Here is a 16,731-nt window from a genome sequence, read left to right as displayed (position 1 = left end):
CTGATTTATCTATACATTATACAGGGGCCGGTCACTGATTTATCTATACATTATACAGGGGCCGGCTCGCTGATTTATCTATACATTATACAGGGGGCCGGTCACTGATTTATCTATACATTATACAGGGGCCGGTCACTGATTTATCTATACATTATACAGGGGGGCGGTCACTGATTTATCTATACATTATACAGGGGCCGGCTCGCTGATTTATCTATACATTATACAGGGGGCCGGCTCGCTGATTTAACTCTACATTATACAGGGGGCCGGCTCGCTTATTTATCTATACATTATACAGGGGGCCGGTCACTGATTTATCTATACATTATACAGGGCCTGTCACTGATTTATCTATACATTATACAGGGGCCGGTCACTGATTTATCTATACATTATACAGGGGCCGGCTCGCTGATTTAACTCTACATTATACAGGGGGCCGGCTCGCTTATTTATCTATACGTTATACAGGGGGCGGTCACTGATTTATCTATACATTATACAGGAGCCGGTCACTGATTTATCTATACATTATACAGGGGGCCGGCTCGCTGATTTATCTATACATTATACAGGGGCCGGTCACTGATTTATCTATACATTATACAGGGGCCGGTCACTGATTTATCTATACATTATACAGGGGGGCGGTCACTGATTTATCTATACATTATACAGGGGGCCGGTCACTGATTTATCTATACATTATACAGGAGCCGGTCACTGATTTATCTATACATTATACAGGGGCCGGTCACTGATTTATCTATACATTATACAGGGGGCCGGTCACTGATTTATCTATACATTATACAGGGGCCGGTCACTGATTTATCTATACATTATACAGGGGCCGGTCACTGATTTATCTATACATTATACAGGGGCCGGTCACTGATTTATCTATACATTATACAGGGGGCCGGTCACTGATTTATCTATACATTATACAGGGGGCCGGCTCGCTGATTTATCTATACATTATACAGGGGCCGGTCACTGATTTATCTATACATTATACAGGGGCCGGTCACTGATTTATCTATACATTATACAGGGGGGCGGTCACTGATTTATCTATACATTATACAGGGGCCGGCTCGCTGATGCAGTTCTAATATGAGAAAATCAGGAGAGATGGCAGCTATTGTTGGATATTTGTGCTAAGATGTATAATTTTGTTTAAAAAAAAAATCAAAATGAAAAGATGTTAAAAATAGAGACCTGGACCCCGCCAGCAGATCGGCCCCATCCGGCCCCCGTCTAGTTGTCCGTTTCTCCTCGTCTTAGATTCAGGAGCCGTATGTCTATCTCATGCATGTTTAATCCCCTCACTGTATTACCCTCTACCACCTCTGCTGGGAAATCATCACAAAGAATTACCTTACAAACCACTTCAAAAGGAGAAGAGGGCCCTGCTCCCGGGAGCTTACAATCTAATCGATTGCCATAAAGCGTCTGCTCAGTGAATTGGGTTGGGTTGTTTTAATGATTTAATGCTCAGGGAATGGCAGATGGGTTCAGCATTAATAAATTAGAGCAATGCATTTTGGGGGATAAAAACCGTGTTACTTACAGCATAAATGGGGTCAGATTGGGGAGACCGTATAAAACGGCAAGTAAGACTGACAAATGGCCGGCGGGCAAGAACTTCATCCCACGGGCAGATCACGCCACCCGTAACCCGCTGTATTTCGTGGGATTAGTGTGAGTGCGTGCGCAGTGGCTGAGCGGGGATTATATAGGAATCCTGGGAGATTATTTTCTATTTTATGAAAGATTTCACCAAAATTCTTATTTGTGAGTCGGATTTACACACAAACACTTTTTATTTAAAATAAAGACACTTTAATGTGGCTCCTGTGCTCCGGAACCCGCTCCCGTAATCTGGAACCCGCTCCCGTACTCCGGAACCCGCTCCTGTAATCCGGAACCCGCTCCCGTAATCCGGAACCCGCTCCTGTAATCCGGAACCCGCTCCTGTACTCCGGAACCCGCTCCCATACTCCGGAACCCGCTCATGTAATCAGGAACCCGCTCCCGTACTCCCTGACCCGCTTCTGTAATCCGGAACCTGCTCCTGTAATCCGGAACCCGCTCCTGTTGCATTATTAATGCGCGTAAAACCAGTTCACGTTTGAGACATGTTTGCCGTCTAATGTGACACACAGGACTGAGAATGAGGTTCATGGACAGGAATGGCAGCTGGAGGTGCGGCGCGCTCTCCTGTGTCAATACTATCTGCCCCAGAGTGACTTAGTTTTCGGTCTGCGGGCCCCGGGCAAGGGCAGAAACCAACGGAAACCACGCGGATATTGACCAGGCGGCTTTCCCAGTCCAGCTCCACAATAACCAGTCAAACTGATCCAGACCAGAGGTGCAGTCCAACAACACCAGGGTCTGGGTGGTGGCCGGTCTATGTGTGTTTGTTTACTGGTCTGCGTGTTTTTTTTTTAATGGTCTGTGTGTTTACTGGTCTGGGTGTTGGCCAGTCTGGCTGTTTACTGGTCTGGGTGGTGGGCGGTCTGTGTGTTTACTGGTCTGGGTGTTGGCCGGTCTGGCTGTTTACTGGTCTGGGTGGTGGGCGGTCTGTGTGTTTACTGGTCTGGGTGTTGGCCGGTCTGGCTGTTTACTGGTCTGGGTGGTGGGCGGTCTGTGTGTTTACTGGTCTGGGTGTTGACCGGTCTGGGTGTTTACTGGTCTGGGTGGTGGCCGCTCTGTGTGTTTACTGGTTTGGGTGGTGGCCGCTCTGTGTGTTTACTGGTCTGGGTGGTGGCCTCTCTGTGTGTTTACTGGTCTGGGTGGTGGCCTCTCTGTGTGTTTACTGGTCTGGGTGGTGGCCTCTCTGTGTGTTTACTGGTTTGGGTGGTGGCCGCTCTGTGTGTTTACTGGTCTGGGTGGTGGCCGCTCTGTGTGTTTACTGGTCTGGGTGTTGGCCGGTCTGGGTGTTTACTGGTCTGGGTGGTGGCCGCTCTGTGTGTTTACTGGTTTGGGTGGTGGCCGCTCTGTGTTTACTGGTCTGGGTGGTGGCCGCTCTGTGTGTTTACTGGTCTGGGTGGTGGCCGCTCTGTGTGTTTACTGGTCTGGGTGGTGGCCGCTCTGTGTGTTTACTGGTCTGGGTGTTGGCCGGTCTGGGTGTTTACTGGTCTGGGTGGTGGCCGCTCTGTGTGTTTACTGGTCTGGGTGGTGGCCGCTCTGTGTGTTTACTGGTCTGGGTGGTGGCCGCTCTGTGTGTTTACTGGTCTGGGTGGTGGCCGCTCTGTGTGTTTACTGGTCTGGGTGGTGGCCGCTCTGTGTGTTTACTGGTCTGGGTGGTGGCCGCTCTGTGTGTTTACTGGTCTGGGTGGTGGCCGCTCTGTGTGTTTACTGGTCTGGGTGTTGGCCGGTCTGGGTGTTTACTGGTCTGGGTGGTGGCCGCTCTGTGTGTTTACTGGTTTGGGTGGTGGCCGCTCTGTGTGTTTACTGGTCTGGGTGGTGGCCGCTCTGTGTGTTTACTGGTCTGGGTGGTGGGCGGTCTGTGTGTTTACTGGTCTGGGTGGTGCCAATCATTCATTAGGAACCCCCCGTGGATTGTCTTATATGGTGAAGATCTTTACAGTCTTGGAGGAAGCGATGGTGGACCCTGGCTTCTTCCAGATCACGGAGAGCATGTACTTCACTCCGCAGAACAGCTCTTCCCGGAACTTGGTGACCGTGAGGGAGTAAACACACATGTTACTGAACGAGCTCAGGACAATAAGCATGTTGCTGAGCATCCTGGCCATGTTGACCGGGTGGTAGAAATCGTAGCGGTTTACAGGGGGGTAGGTGAACCTCTCCAGCACTTTGACAAACATCTTGGGCAGCCAGTGGACCAGAAATGAAATGGAGATCATGGCAAGAAGGGTTACGGACTTCTTCCTCCGAGCCACTTCGGGGTCATTGGCCTCCTTCCCGGCAGAGCCCCCCTTCAGGCCCTGCCGGCGCTTGGTGGTAATATTGATGTGCCACACCGTCAGGCCGTTGGTCAGAACCAGCGACACCAACGGAAAGACGATCCACACCGTGGTCTGAATGTGGTCGTACGCCGATAAGAACGGGATGGTGCTCAGGTTTCGATGGAGGGAACAGATGTGGAAAATGGTTCCGTCGGGCTGAGTGGTACGAACCGGCACATACATCCAGAACGTTGGCATCGCCACCAGAAAGGCTCCCACGTAGATGCTAACAATGATCCATCGGGTGACCGAGGGCTTACAGTACCTCAGCTTCAGCTTCATGCAACAGACTATGACGTATCGGTCGAAGGTGAAAGCCACGGTCAGCCATATGAGGGCGTAGACGCTGGTGAAGTAGATCCAGTTACTGACGCCACAGGATGGTTCCGGCCACCACAGGGTGATGTCCACGTAGAAATAGAAGATGTCACGGAAGACGGTGACCACCAGAATGAGGAGGAAGTTGGCTGCAGCCAGGGAAACCAGGTAGTAAACGATGGACTTGGACATGTCCAGGTTTCCCTTCCAGAGGACGAGCATGGTGACGATACTGGCTGCCGGGAGACAGAAAAAGAAAAGTCGTTCAACGACCCGCCATCTGCTCCACTCACTCGTGGCCCCTACACCTCCCACCGCCAACAACGGGGACCTCGGCAGTCTCCTCAATGAAAATTACAATAAAAACTGCCTACTTTTAGAATAATCGTCCGTGTCGCTTTGCGTGTCGCGTGGAGGGGACGGGGTAAAGGATTTAGGGCATGGAGGGGACGGGGTAAAGGATTTAGGGCATGGAGGGGACGGGGTCATTTAATACATGTAGCTGTTTGAAGGTACGATGCGTCCCCAGGGGCCAAACAGAATAATCTTGTAATTTTGCGCATCATTAACCTTAGAAAAGGGTAATTGTTTATAATAGCCCCAAAGGCACTGCTGTGAGGAGATAACCTCCAAAGGAATTCTGCCTCTTATTGCCCCGGAGAATTCAGCCTTTCATAGAAACCCAGAACCTGCTAGGAGATCGGCCCCATCCGGCCCCCGTCTAGTCTCCCGTTTCTCCTGCTGTAAAGACTCAAACCTTAATCAATCGTTGGTCTCGTCTTAGATTCAGGAGCCGTATGTCTATCCCATGCATGTTTAATACCCTCACTGTATTACGCTCTAACACTTCTGCTGGGAAACTGTTCCACTTATCCACCACCTTCTCAGTAAAGTAAAACTCTCTTCCATTCCATCTCAGTCTCTGACGCTCTAGTGTTAGATTCCGGTCTCTTGTTGTAACTTTTCTCCTCCTTTGAAATAAATTCCCTCCTGTCATTTATTAAACCCCCTTTATGTAACCACGGTAACGCACAGTACAGGGGCTTAGGGCCCAGTAACGCACAGTATAGGGGCTTAGGGCTCAGTAACGCACAGTATAGGGGCTTAGGGCTCCTGGTAAAGCACAGTATAAGGGCTGAGGGCCCCGGTAACGCACAGTATAGAGGCTTAGGGCCCTGGTAACACACAGTATAGGGGCTGAGGGCCCTGGTATCGCCCAGTATAGGGGCTTAGAGCTTTATAAATGGGGGTATGATAATGAGCTTTATAGATGGGGGTATGATAATGAGCTTTATAGATAGGGGTATGATAATGAGCTTTATAGATGGGGGTATGATACTGAGCTTTATAGATGGGGGGTATGATAATGAGCTTTATAGATGGGGTATGATAATGAGCTTTATAGATGGGGGTATGATAATGAGCTTTATAGATGGGGGTATGATAATGAGCTTTATAGATGGGGGTATGATAATGAGCTTTATAGATGGGGGTATGATAATGAGCTTTATAGATGGGGTATGATAATGAGCTTTATAGATGGGGGTATGATAATGAGCTTTATAGATGGGGTATGATAATGAGCTTTATAGATGGGGGTATGATAATGAGCTTTATAGATGGGGTATGATAATGAGCTTTATAGATGGGGGTATGATAATGAGCTTTATAGATGGGGGTATGATAATGAGCTTTATAGATGGGGGTATGATAATGAGCTTTATAGATGGGTATGATAATGAGCTTTATAGATGGGGGTATGATAATGAGCTTTATAGATGGGGGTATGATAATGAGCTTTATAGATGGGGGTATGATAATGAGCTTTATAGATGGGGGTATGATACTGAGCTTTATAGATGGGGGTATGATAATGAGCTTTATAGATGGGGGTATGATAATGAGCTTTATAGATGGGGGTATGATAATGAGCTTTATAGATGGGGGTATGATACTGAGCTTTATAGATAGGGTATGATAATGAGCTTTATAGATGGGGGTATGATAATGAGCTTTATAGATGGGGGTATGATACTGAGCTTTATAGATGGGGGTATGATAATAAGCTTTATAGATGGGGGTATGATACTGAGCTTTATAGATGGGGGTATGATAATGAGCTTTATAGATGGGGTATGATAATGAGCTTTATAGATGGGGGTATGATACTGAGCTTTATAGATGGGGGGTATGATACTGAGCTTTATAGATGGGGTATGATACTGAGCTTTATAGATGGGGTATGATACTGAGCTTTATAGATGGGGGTATGATAATGAGCTTTATAGATGGGGGTATGATAATGAGCTTTATAGATGGGGTATGATAATGAGCTTTATAGATGGGGTATGATAATGAGCTTTATAGATGGGGGTATGATAATGAGCTTTATAAATGGGGTATGATATTGAGCTTTATAGATGGGGGTATGATAATGAGCTTTATAGATGGGGGTATGATAATGAGCTTTATAGATGGGGTATGATAATGAGCTTTATAGATGGGGGTATGATACTGAGCTTTATAGATGGGGGGTATGATAATGAGCTTTATAGATGGGGGGTATGATAATGAGCTTTATAGATGGGGGTATGATACTGAGCTTTATAGATGGGGGTATGATAATGAGCTTTATAGATGGGGGTATGATAATGAGCTTTATAGATAGGGGTATGATACTGGGCTTTATAGATGGGGGTATGATACTGAGCTTTATAGATGGGGGTATGATAATGAGCTTTATAGATAGGGGTATGATACTGGGCTTTATAGATGGGGGTATGATACTGGGCTTTATAGATGGGGTATGATAATGAGCTTTATAGATGGGGGTATGATAATGAGCTTTATAGATGGGGTATGATACTGAGCTTTATAGATGGGGTATGATATTGAGCTTTATAGATGGGGGTATGATAATGAGCTTTATAGATGGGGGTATGATAATGAGCTTTATAGATGGGGGTATGATACTGAGCTTTATAGATGGGGGTATGATACTGAGCTTTATAGATGGGGGTATGATACTGAGCTTTATAGATGGGGTATGATAATGAGCTTTATAGATGGGGGTATGATACTGAGCTTTATAGATGGGGGTATGATACTGAGCTTTATAGATGGGGTATGATACTGAGCTTTATAGATGGGGTATGATAATGAGCTTTATAGATGGGGTATGATAATGAGCTTTATAGATGGGGGTATGATAATGAGCTTTATAGATGGGGGTATGATACTGAGCTTTATAGATGGGGGTATGATAATGAGCTTTATAGATGGGGGTATGATACTGAGCTTTATAGATGGGGGTATGATACTGAGCTTTATAGATGGGGGTATGATACTGAGCTTTATAGATGGGGGTATGATACTGAGCTTTATAGATGGGGGTATGATACTGAGCTTTATAGATGGGGTATGATACTGAGCTTTATAGATGGGGTATGATAATGAGCTTTATAGATGGGGTATGATAATGAGCTTTATAGATGGGGGTATGATACTGAGCTTTATAGATGGGGGTATGATACTGGGCTTTATAGATGGGGTATGATAATGAGCTTTATAGATGGGGGTATGATAATGAGCTTTATAGATGGGGGGTATGATAATGAGCTTTATAGATGGGGTATGATACTGAGCTTTATAGATGGGGGTATGATAATGAGCTTTATAGATGGGGGGTATGATAATGAGCTTTATATATGGGGGTATGATAATGAGCTTTATAGATGGGGGTATGATACTGAGCTTTATAGATGGGGGTATGATACTGGGCTTTATAGATGGGGTATGATAATGAGCTTTATAGATGGGGGTATGATACTGAGCTTTATAGATGGGGGTATGATACTGAGCTTTATAGATGGGGTATGATACTGAGCTTTATAGATGGGGTATGATACTGAGCTTTATAGATGGGGGTATGATACTGAGCTTTATAGATGGGGGTATGATAATGAGCTTTATAGATGGGGGTATGATAATGAGCTTTATAGATGGGGGTATGATACTGAGCTTTATAGATGGGGGTATGATACTGAGCTTTATAGATGGGGGTATGATACTGAGCTTTATAGATGGGGGTATGATACTGAGCTTTATAGATGGGGGTATGATACTGAGCTTTATAGATGCGGGTATGATACTGAGCTTTATAGATGGGGGTATGATAATGAGCTTTATAGATGGGGGTATGATAGTGGGCTTTATAGATGGGGGTATGATACTGAGCTTTATAGATGGGGGTATGATAATGAGCTTTATAGATGGGGTATGATAATGAGCTTTATAGATGGGGGTATGATACTGGGCTTTATAGATGGGGGGTATGATAATGAGCTTTATAGATGGGGGTATGATAATGAGCTTTATAGATGGGGTATGATAATGAGCTTTATAGATGGGGTATGATACTGAGCTTTATAGATGGGGGTATGATAATGAGCTTTATAGATGGGGTATGATAATGAGCTTTATAGATGGGGGTATGATAATGAGCTTTATAGATGGGGGTATGATAATGAGCTTTATAGATGGGGGTATGATACTGAGCTTTATAGATGGGGGTATGATAATGAGCTTTATAAATGGGGTATGATAATGAGCTTTATAGATGGGGGTATGATAATGAGCTTTATAGATGGGGGTATGATACTGGGCTTTATAGATAGGGGTATGATACTGAGCTTTATAGATGGGGGTATGATACTGAGCTTTATAGATGGGGGTATGATACTGGGCTTTATAGATGGGGGTATGATAATGAGCTTTATAGATGGGGATATGATAATGAGCTTTATAGATGGGGGTATGATAATGAGCTTTATAGATGGGGGTATGATACTGAGCTTTATAGATAGGGGTATGATAATGAGCTTTATAGATGGGGTATGATAATGAGCTTTATAGATGGGGGTATGATAATGAGCTTTATAGATGGGGGTATGATAGTGAGCTTTATAGATGGGGGTATGATAGTGAGCTTTATAGATGGGGGTATGATAGTGGGCTTTATAGATGGGGGTATGATAATGAGCTTTATAGATGGGGTATGATACTGAGCTTTATAGATGGGGTATGATAATGAGCTTTATAGATGGGGTATGATAATGAGCTTTATAGATGGGGGTATGATAATGAGCTTTATAGATGGGGGTATGATACTGAGCTTTATAGATGGGGGTATGATACTGAGCTTTATAGATGGGGTATGATAATGAGCTTTATAGATGGGGTATGATAATGAGCTTTATAGATGGGGGTATGATAATGAGCTTTATAGATGGGGTATGATACTGAGCTTTATAGATGGGGTATGATACTGAGCTTTATAGATGGGGGTATGATACTGAGCTTTATAGATGGGGTATGATACTGAGCTTTATAGATAGGGGTATGATAATGAGCTTTATAGATGGGGGTATGATAATGAGCTTTATAGATGGGGGTATGATAATGAGCTTTATAGATGGGGTATGATAATGAGCTTTATAGATGGGGGGTATGATAATGAGCTTTATAGATGGGGGTATGATAATGAGCTTTATAGATGGGGGTATGATACTGAGCTTTATAGATGGGGTATGATAATGAGCTTTATAGATGGGGTATGATAATGAGCTTTATAGATGGGGGTATGATAATGAGCTTTATAGATGGGGGTATGATACTGAGCTTTATAGATGGGGGTATGATAATGAGCTTTATAGATGGGGGTATGATACTGAGCTTTATAGATGGGGGTATGATACTGAGCTTTATAGATGGGGTATGATAATGAGCTTTATAGATGGGGTATGATAATGAGCTTTATAGATGGGGGTATGATAATGAGCTTTATAGATGGGGTATGATACTGAGCTTTATAGATGGGGGTATGATACTGAGCTTTATAGATGGGGGTATGATACTGAGCTTTATAGATGGGGGTATGATACTGGGCTTTATAGATGGGGTATGATAATGAGCTTTATAGATGGGGGTATGATAATGAGCTTTATAGATGGGGGGTATGATAATGAGCTTTATAGATGGGGTATGATACTGAGCTTTATAGATGGGGGTATGATACTGAGCTTTATAGATGGGGGTATGATAATGAGCTTTATAGATGGGGTATGATACTGAGCTTTATAGATGGGGTATGATACTGAGCTTTATAGATGGGGGTATGATACTGAGCTTTATAGATGGGGGTATGATAATGAGCTTTATAGATGGGGGTATGATAATGAGCTTTATAGATGGGGGTATGATACTGAGCTTTATAGATGGGGGTATGATACTGAGCTTTATAGATGGGGGTATGATACTGAGCTTTATAGATGGGGGTATGATACTGAGCTTTATAGATGGGGGTATGATAATGAGCTTTATAGATGGGGTATGATAATGAGCTTTATAGATGGGGTATGATAATGAGCTTTATAGATGGGGGTATGATAATGAGCTTTATAGATGGGGGTATGATACTGAGCTTTATAGATGGGGGTATGATAATGAGCTTTATAGATGGGGGTATGATACTGAGCTTTATAGATAGGGGTATGATAATGAGCTTTATAGATGGGGGTATGATACTGAGCTTTATAGATGGGGGTATGATACTGAGCTTTATAGATGGGGGTATGATAATGAGCTTTATAGATGGGGTATGATAATGAGCTTTATAGATGGGGGTATGATACTGAGCTTTATAGATGGGGTATGATACTGAGCTTTATAGATGGGGGTATGATACTGAGCTTTATAGATGGGGTATGATAATGAGCTTTATAGATGGGGGTATGATACTGAGCTTTATAGATGGGGGTATGATACTGAGCTTTATAGATGGGGTATGATAATGAGCTTTATAGATAGGGGTATGATAATGAGCTTTATAGATGGGGGTATGATAATGAGCTTTATAGATGGGGGTATGATAATGAGCTTTATAGATGGGGGTATGATAATGAGCTTTATAGATGGGGGTATGATACTGGGCTTTATAGATAGGGGTATGATAATGAGCTTTATAGATGGGGTATGATAATGAGCTTTATAGATGGGGTATGATAATGAGCTTTATAGATGGGGGTATGATACTGAGCTTTATAGATGGGGGGTATGATACTGAGCTTTATAGATGGGGGTATGATACTGAGCTTTATAGATAGGGGTATGATAATGAGCTTTATAGATGGGGGTATGATACTGAGCTTTATAGATGGGGGTATGATAATGAGCTTTATAGATGGGGGTATGATAATTAGCTTTATAGATGGGGGGTATGATACTGAGCTTTATAGATGGGGGTATGATAATGAGCTTTATAGATGGGGGTATGATAATGAGCTTTATAGATGGGGTATGATAATGAGCTTTATAGATGGGGGTATGATACTGAGCTTTATAGATGGGGGTATGATAATGAGCTTTATAGATGGGGGTATGATAATGAGCTTTATAGATGAGGGTATGATACTAAGCTTTATAGATAGGGGTATGATACTGAGCTTTATAGATGGGGGTATGATAATGAGCTTTATAGATGGGGTATGATAATGAGCTTTATAGATGGGGGTATGATAATGAGCTTTATAGATGGGGTATGATAGTGGGCTTTATAGATGGGGGTATGATAATGAGCTTTATAGATGGGGTATGATAATGAGCTTTATAGATGGGGGTATGATAATGAGCTTTATAGATAGGGGTATGATAATGAGCTTTATAGATGGGGGTATGATACTGAGCTTTATAGATAGGGGTATGATAATGAGCTTTATAGATGGGGGTATGATACTGAGCTTTATAGATAGGGGTATGATAATGAGCTTTATAGATGGGGGTATGATACTGAGCTTTATAGATGGGGGGTATGATAATTAGCTTTATAGATGGGGGGTATGATAATGAGCTTTATAGATGGGGGTATGATACTGAGCTTTATAGATGGGGGTATGATACTGAGCTTTATAGATGGGGGTATGATAATGAGCTTTATAGATGGGGGTATGATAGTGGGCTTTATAGATGGGGGTATGATACTGAGCTTTATAGATGGGGGTATGATACTGAGCTTTATAGATGGGGGTATGATACTGAGCTTTATAGATGGGGGTATGATAATGAGCTTTATAGATGGGGTATGATAATGAGCTTTATAGATGGGGTATGATACTGAGCTTTATAGATGGGGGTATGATAATGAGCTTTATAGATGGGGGTATGATAATGAGCTTTATAGATGGGGTATGATAATGAGCTTTATAGATGGGGGGTATGATAATGAGCTTTATAGATGGGGGTATGATACTGAGCTTTATAGATGGGGTATGATAATGAGCTTTATAGATGGGGTATGATAATGAGCTTTATAGATGGGGTATGATAATGAGCTTTATAGATGGGGGTATGATACTGAGCTTTATAGATGGGGGTATGATACTGAGCTTTATAGATGGGGGTATGATAATGAGCTTTATAGATGGGGTATGATAATGAGCTTTATAGATGGGGGTATGATAATGAGCTTTATAGATGGGGGTATGATAATAAGCTTTATAGATGGGGTATGATAATGAGCTTTATAGATGGGGGTATGATAGTGAGCTTTATAGATGGGGGTATGATACTGAGCTTTATAGATGGGGTATGATAATGAGCTTTATAGATGGGGGTATGATACTGGGCTTTATAGATGGGGGTATGATAATGAGCTTTATAGATGGGGGTATGATAATGAGCTTTATAGATGGGGTATGATAATGAGCTTTATAGATGGGGGTATGATACTGAGCTTTATAGATGGGGGTATGATACTGGGCTTTATAGATGGGGGGTATGATAATGAGCTTTATAGATGGGGGTATGATAATGAGCTTTATAGATGGGGGTATGATACTGAGCTTTATAGATGGGGGTATGATAATGAGCTTTATAGATGGGGTATGATAATGAGCTTTATAGATGGGGGGTATGATACTGAGCTTTATAGATGGGGGTATGATACTGAGCTTTATAGATGGGGGTATGATAATGAGCTTTATAGATGGGGTATGATACTGAGCTTTATAGATGGGGGTATGATAATGAGCTTTATAGATAGGGGTATGATAATGAGCTTTATAGATGGGGGTATGATACTGAGCTTTATAGGTGGGGGTATGATACTGAGCTTTATAGATGGGGTATGATACTGGGCTTTATAGATGGGGGTATGATAATGAGCTTTATAGATGGGGTATGATACTGAGCTTTATAGATGGGGGTATGATAATGAGCTTTATAGATAGGGGTATGATAATGAGCTTTATAGATGGGGTATGATATTGAGCTTTATAGATGGGGTATGATAATGAGCTTTATAGATGGGGGTATGATAATGAGCTTTATAGATGGGGGCATGATAATGAGCTTTATAGATGGGGGTATGATAATGAGCTTTATAGATGGGGGTATGATAATGAACTTTATAGATGGGGTATGATACTGAGCTTTATAGATGGGGGTATGATAATGAGCTTTATAGATAGGGGTATGATACTGAGCTTTATAGATGGGGGTATGATAATGAGCTTTATAGATGGGGGTATGATAATGAGCTTTATAGATGGGGTATGATAATGAGCTTTATAGATGGGGTATGATACTGAGCTTTATAGATGGGGTATGATACTGAGCTTTATAGATGGGGGTATGATAATGAGCTTTATAGATGGGGTATGATAATGAGCTTTATAGATGGGGTATGATAATGAGCTTTATAGATGGGGGTATGATACTGAGCTTTATAGATGGGGGTATGATACTGGGCTTTATAGATGGGGGTATGATAATGAGCTTTATAGATGGGGGTATGATACTGAGCTTTATAGATGGGGTATGATAATGAGCTTTATAGATGGGGGTATGATACTGAGCTTTATAGATGGGGTATGATAATGAGCTTTATAGATGGGGTATGATAATGAGCTTTATAGATGGGGGTATGATAATGAGCTTTATAGATGGGGTATGATATTGAGCTTTATAGATGGGGGTATGATACTGAGCTTTATAGATGGGGGTATGATACTGGGCTTTATAGATGGGGTATGATAATGAGCTTTATAGATGGGGGTATGATACTGGGCTTTATAGATGGGGGTATGATACTGGGCTTTATAGATGGGGGTATGATAATGAGCTTTATAGATGGGGTATGATAATGAGCTTTATAGATGGGGGTATGATAATGAGCTTTATAGATGGGGGTATGATAATGAGCTTTATAGATGGGGGGTATGATACTGGGCTTTATAGATGGGGGTATGATAATGAGCTTTATAGATGGGGTATGATAATGAGCTTTATAGATGGGGGTATGATAATGAGCTTTATAGATGGGGGTATGATAATGAGCTTTATAGATGGGGGGTATGATACTGGGCTTTATAGATGGGGGTATGATAATGAGCTTTATAGATGGGGGTATGATAATGAGCTTTATAGATGGGGTATGATAATGAGCTTTATAGATGGGGGTATGATACTGAGCTTTATAGATGGGGGTATGATAATGAGCTTTATAGATGGGGGTATGATAGTGGGCTTTATAGATGGGGGTATGATAATGAGCTTTATAGATGGGGGTATGATAGTGGGCTTTATAGATGGGGGTATGATAATGAGCTTTATAGATGGGGGTATCGTACTGGGCTTTATAGATGGGGGTATGATGGGGATCTGCCTCCATGCGGAGGGGGCTGGTGTTATTACCCCAAACGCTTCCACAACCCAGGGGCCACAGAGACTCACCTGGAAGCCCAAACACAGACATGATTGGGTAGAAGAGGCGCTGCATAGTACGAATCCACGGCTCTTCCATCATCTTGTACAGAGTATTCTCTACAACACGTTGTCACACTGCACTCCGTCACACTACACTCCGTCACACTGCACTCCGTCACACTGCGCTCCGTCACACTACGCTCCGTCACACTGCGCCTTGTCACACTACACTCCGTCACACTGCACTCCGTCACACTGCGCTCCGTCACACTACGCTCCGTCACACTGCGCTTTGTCACACTGCGCTCTGTCACACTACACTGCGCTCCGTCACACTACACTCCGTCACACTGCGCTCTGTCACACTACACTGCGCTCCGTCACACTACACTCCGTCACACTGCGCTCTGTCACATTACACTGCGCTCCGTCACACTACACTCTGTCACACTGCGCTTTGTCACACTACACTCCGTCACACTGCGCTCTGTCACACTACTCGGCGCTCCGTCACAAGACTCTGCACTCTGTCACACTGCGCTCTGTCACACTGCGCTTTATCACACTACACTCCGTCACACTGCGATTTGTCACACTACTCGGCGCTCCGTCACACTACACTGCGCTCCCTCACAAGACGCTGTGCCCTATCACACTGCGCTCTGTCACACTGCGCTTTATCACACTACACTCCGTCACACTGCGCTTTGTCACACTACACAGCACTCCGTCACACTGCGCTCTGTCACAAGACACTGTGCTCCGTCACACTGTACTCCGTCACACTACACTGCGCTCCGTCATACTGTACTCCGCCACACTATGCTCTGTCACACTGAGCTCCGTCACAAGACACTGCGCTCTGTCACACTGCACCCCTGCTGTCTCCCCGTACGTAATACTGGAATAAATATGATCCCCGCGCTGCGTCCGCCTCTCATAGAATGAAGATGAACTTCTGCCTCCGTCTAACTTAACGTCATTTTTATTATGGGATTCTTCGCTCTCTCTATGCTTCCCGCACTGAATATAGTTTTGTCTGTCTCTTTAGTTAAGCCCTTGACTGGCGGACCCTGTATTTGACTGTTGGACCCTGTATTTGGCTGGTGGACCCCCTGTTTGGCTGGCGGACCCGCTGGTTGGCTGGTGGACCCCTGCTCGGCCGGCTCACGCTCTCCTAATGGCTGGGTCTCTCCACTGAAGCCGGTCTCGTGGTTTTGTCGATGTTCGGGGTGTCTCGTGGGAGACAGTTTATCCAAACAGCTCTGAGCTTTGGGGAGACTGAAATGTCTTCACAGGGAGCCCTGGAACGTCCCGCGGGGGTCGCTGGCAGGGATCGCACGTCATTCTCGCGCAGGTCTTTGCAGAGCTTGGGCCCCGGCGGTCAGCCAATCCTTTATTCTCACCAGGGAGGTCGAGACCAACTCCTCGTCTTCATGGATGTCACAGCGTTACCTAGATCTGAACTCGTTATATCCCCCACCCCAGAACCTGAATTCTCTATCATCCTCGACTCAAACCTCTCCTTCATCCCTCACACTCAGTCCCTCGCCGGATCCGGCCGCTTATCTCTCACTCGGGAAGCTAAAAAAGCCAGCTTCATCCCCTTATTACCCCCGCCTGGGCTATTGTAACTCTTCCGGTTGGTGTTGCTCTGTCTCTCCTCTGT

At 43.9% G+C, this 16,731-nt stretch overlaps 1 protein-coding gene across 1 annotated transcript; it reads right to left on the bottom strand.

Annotated features, from left to right (window-relative positions):
- Positions 1-3,581: 3,581 nt before the first annotated feature.
- Positions 3,582-15,162, bottom strand: LOC128482777 (probable G-protein coupled receptor 139). Its single transcript, XM_053458672.1, has 2 exons — positions 15,090-15,162; positions 3,582-4,537 (listed from the first exon to the last, which is right to left on the bottom strand). The coding sequence occupies exons 1-2, from the start codon at positions 15,160-15,162 to the stop codon at positions 3,582-3,584; spliced, it is 1,029 nt and encodes a 342-aa protein (XP_053314647.1).
- Positions 15,163-16,731: the final 1,569 nt, after the last annotated feature.

This window comes from Spea bombifrons, chromosome 3 (genome assembly GCF_027358695.1).
Source record: "Spea bombifrons isolate aSpeBom1 chromosome 3, aSpeBom1.2.pri, whole genome shotgun sequence".
Classification (NCBI taxonomy): Eukaryota; Metazoa; Chordata; class Amphibia; order Anura; family Pelobatidae; genus Spea; species Spea bombifrons.
The sequence above is the reverse complement of the archived record's forward strand: the minus strand, read 5'-3'. Positions and strand labels throughout refer to the sequence as shown.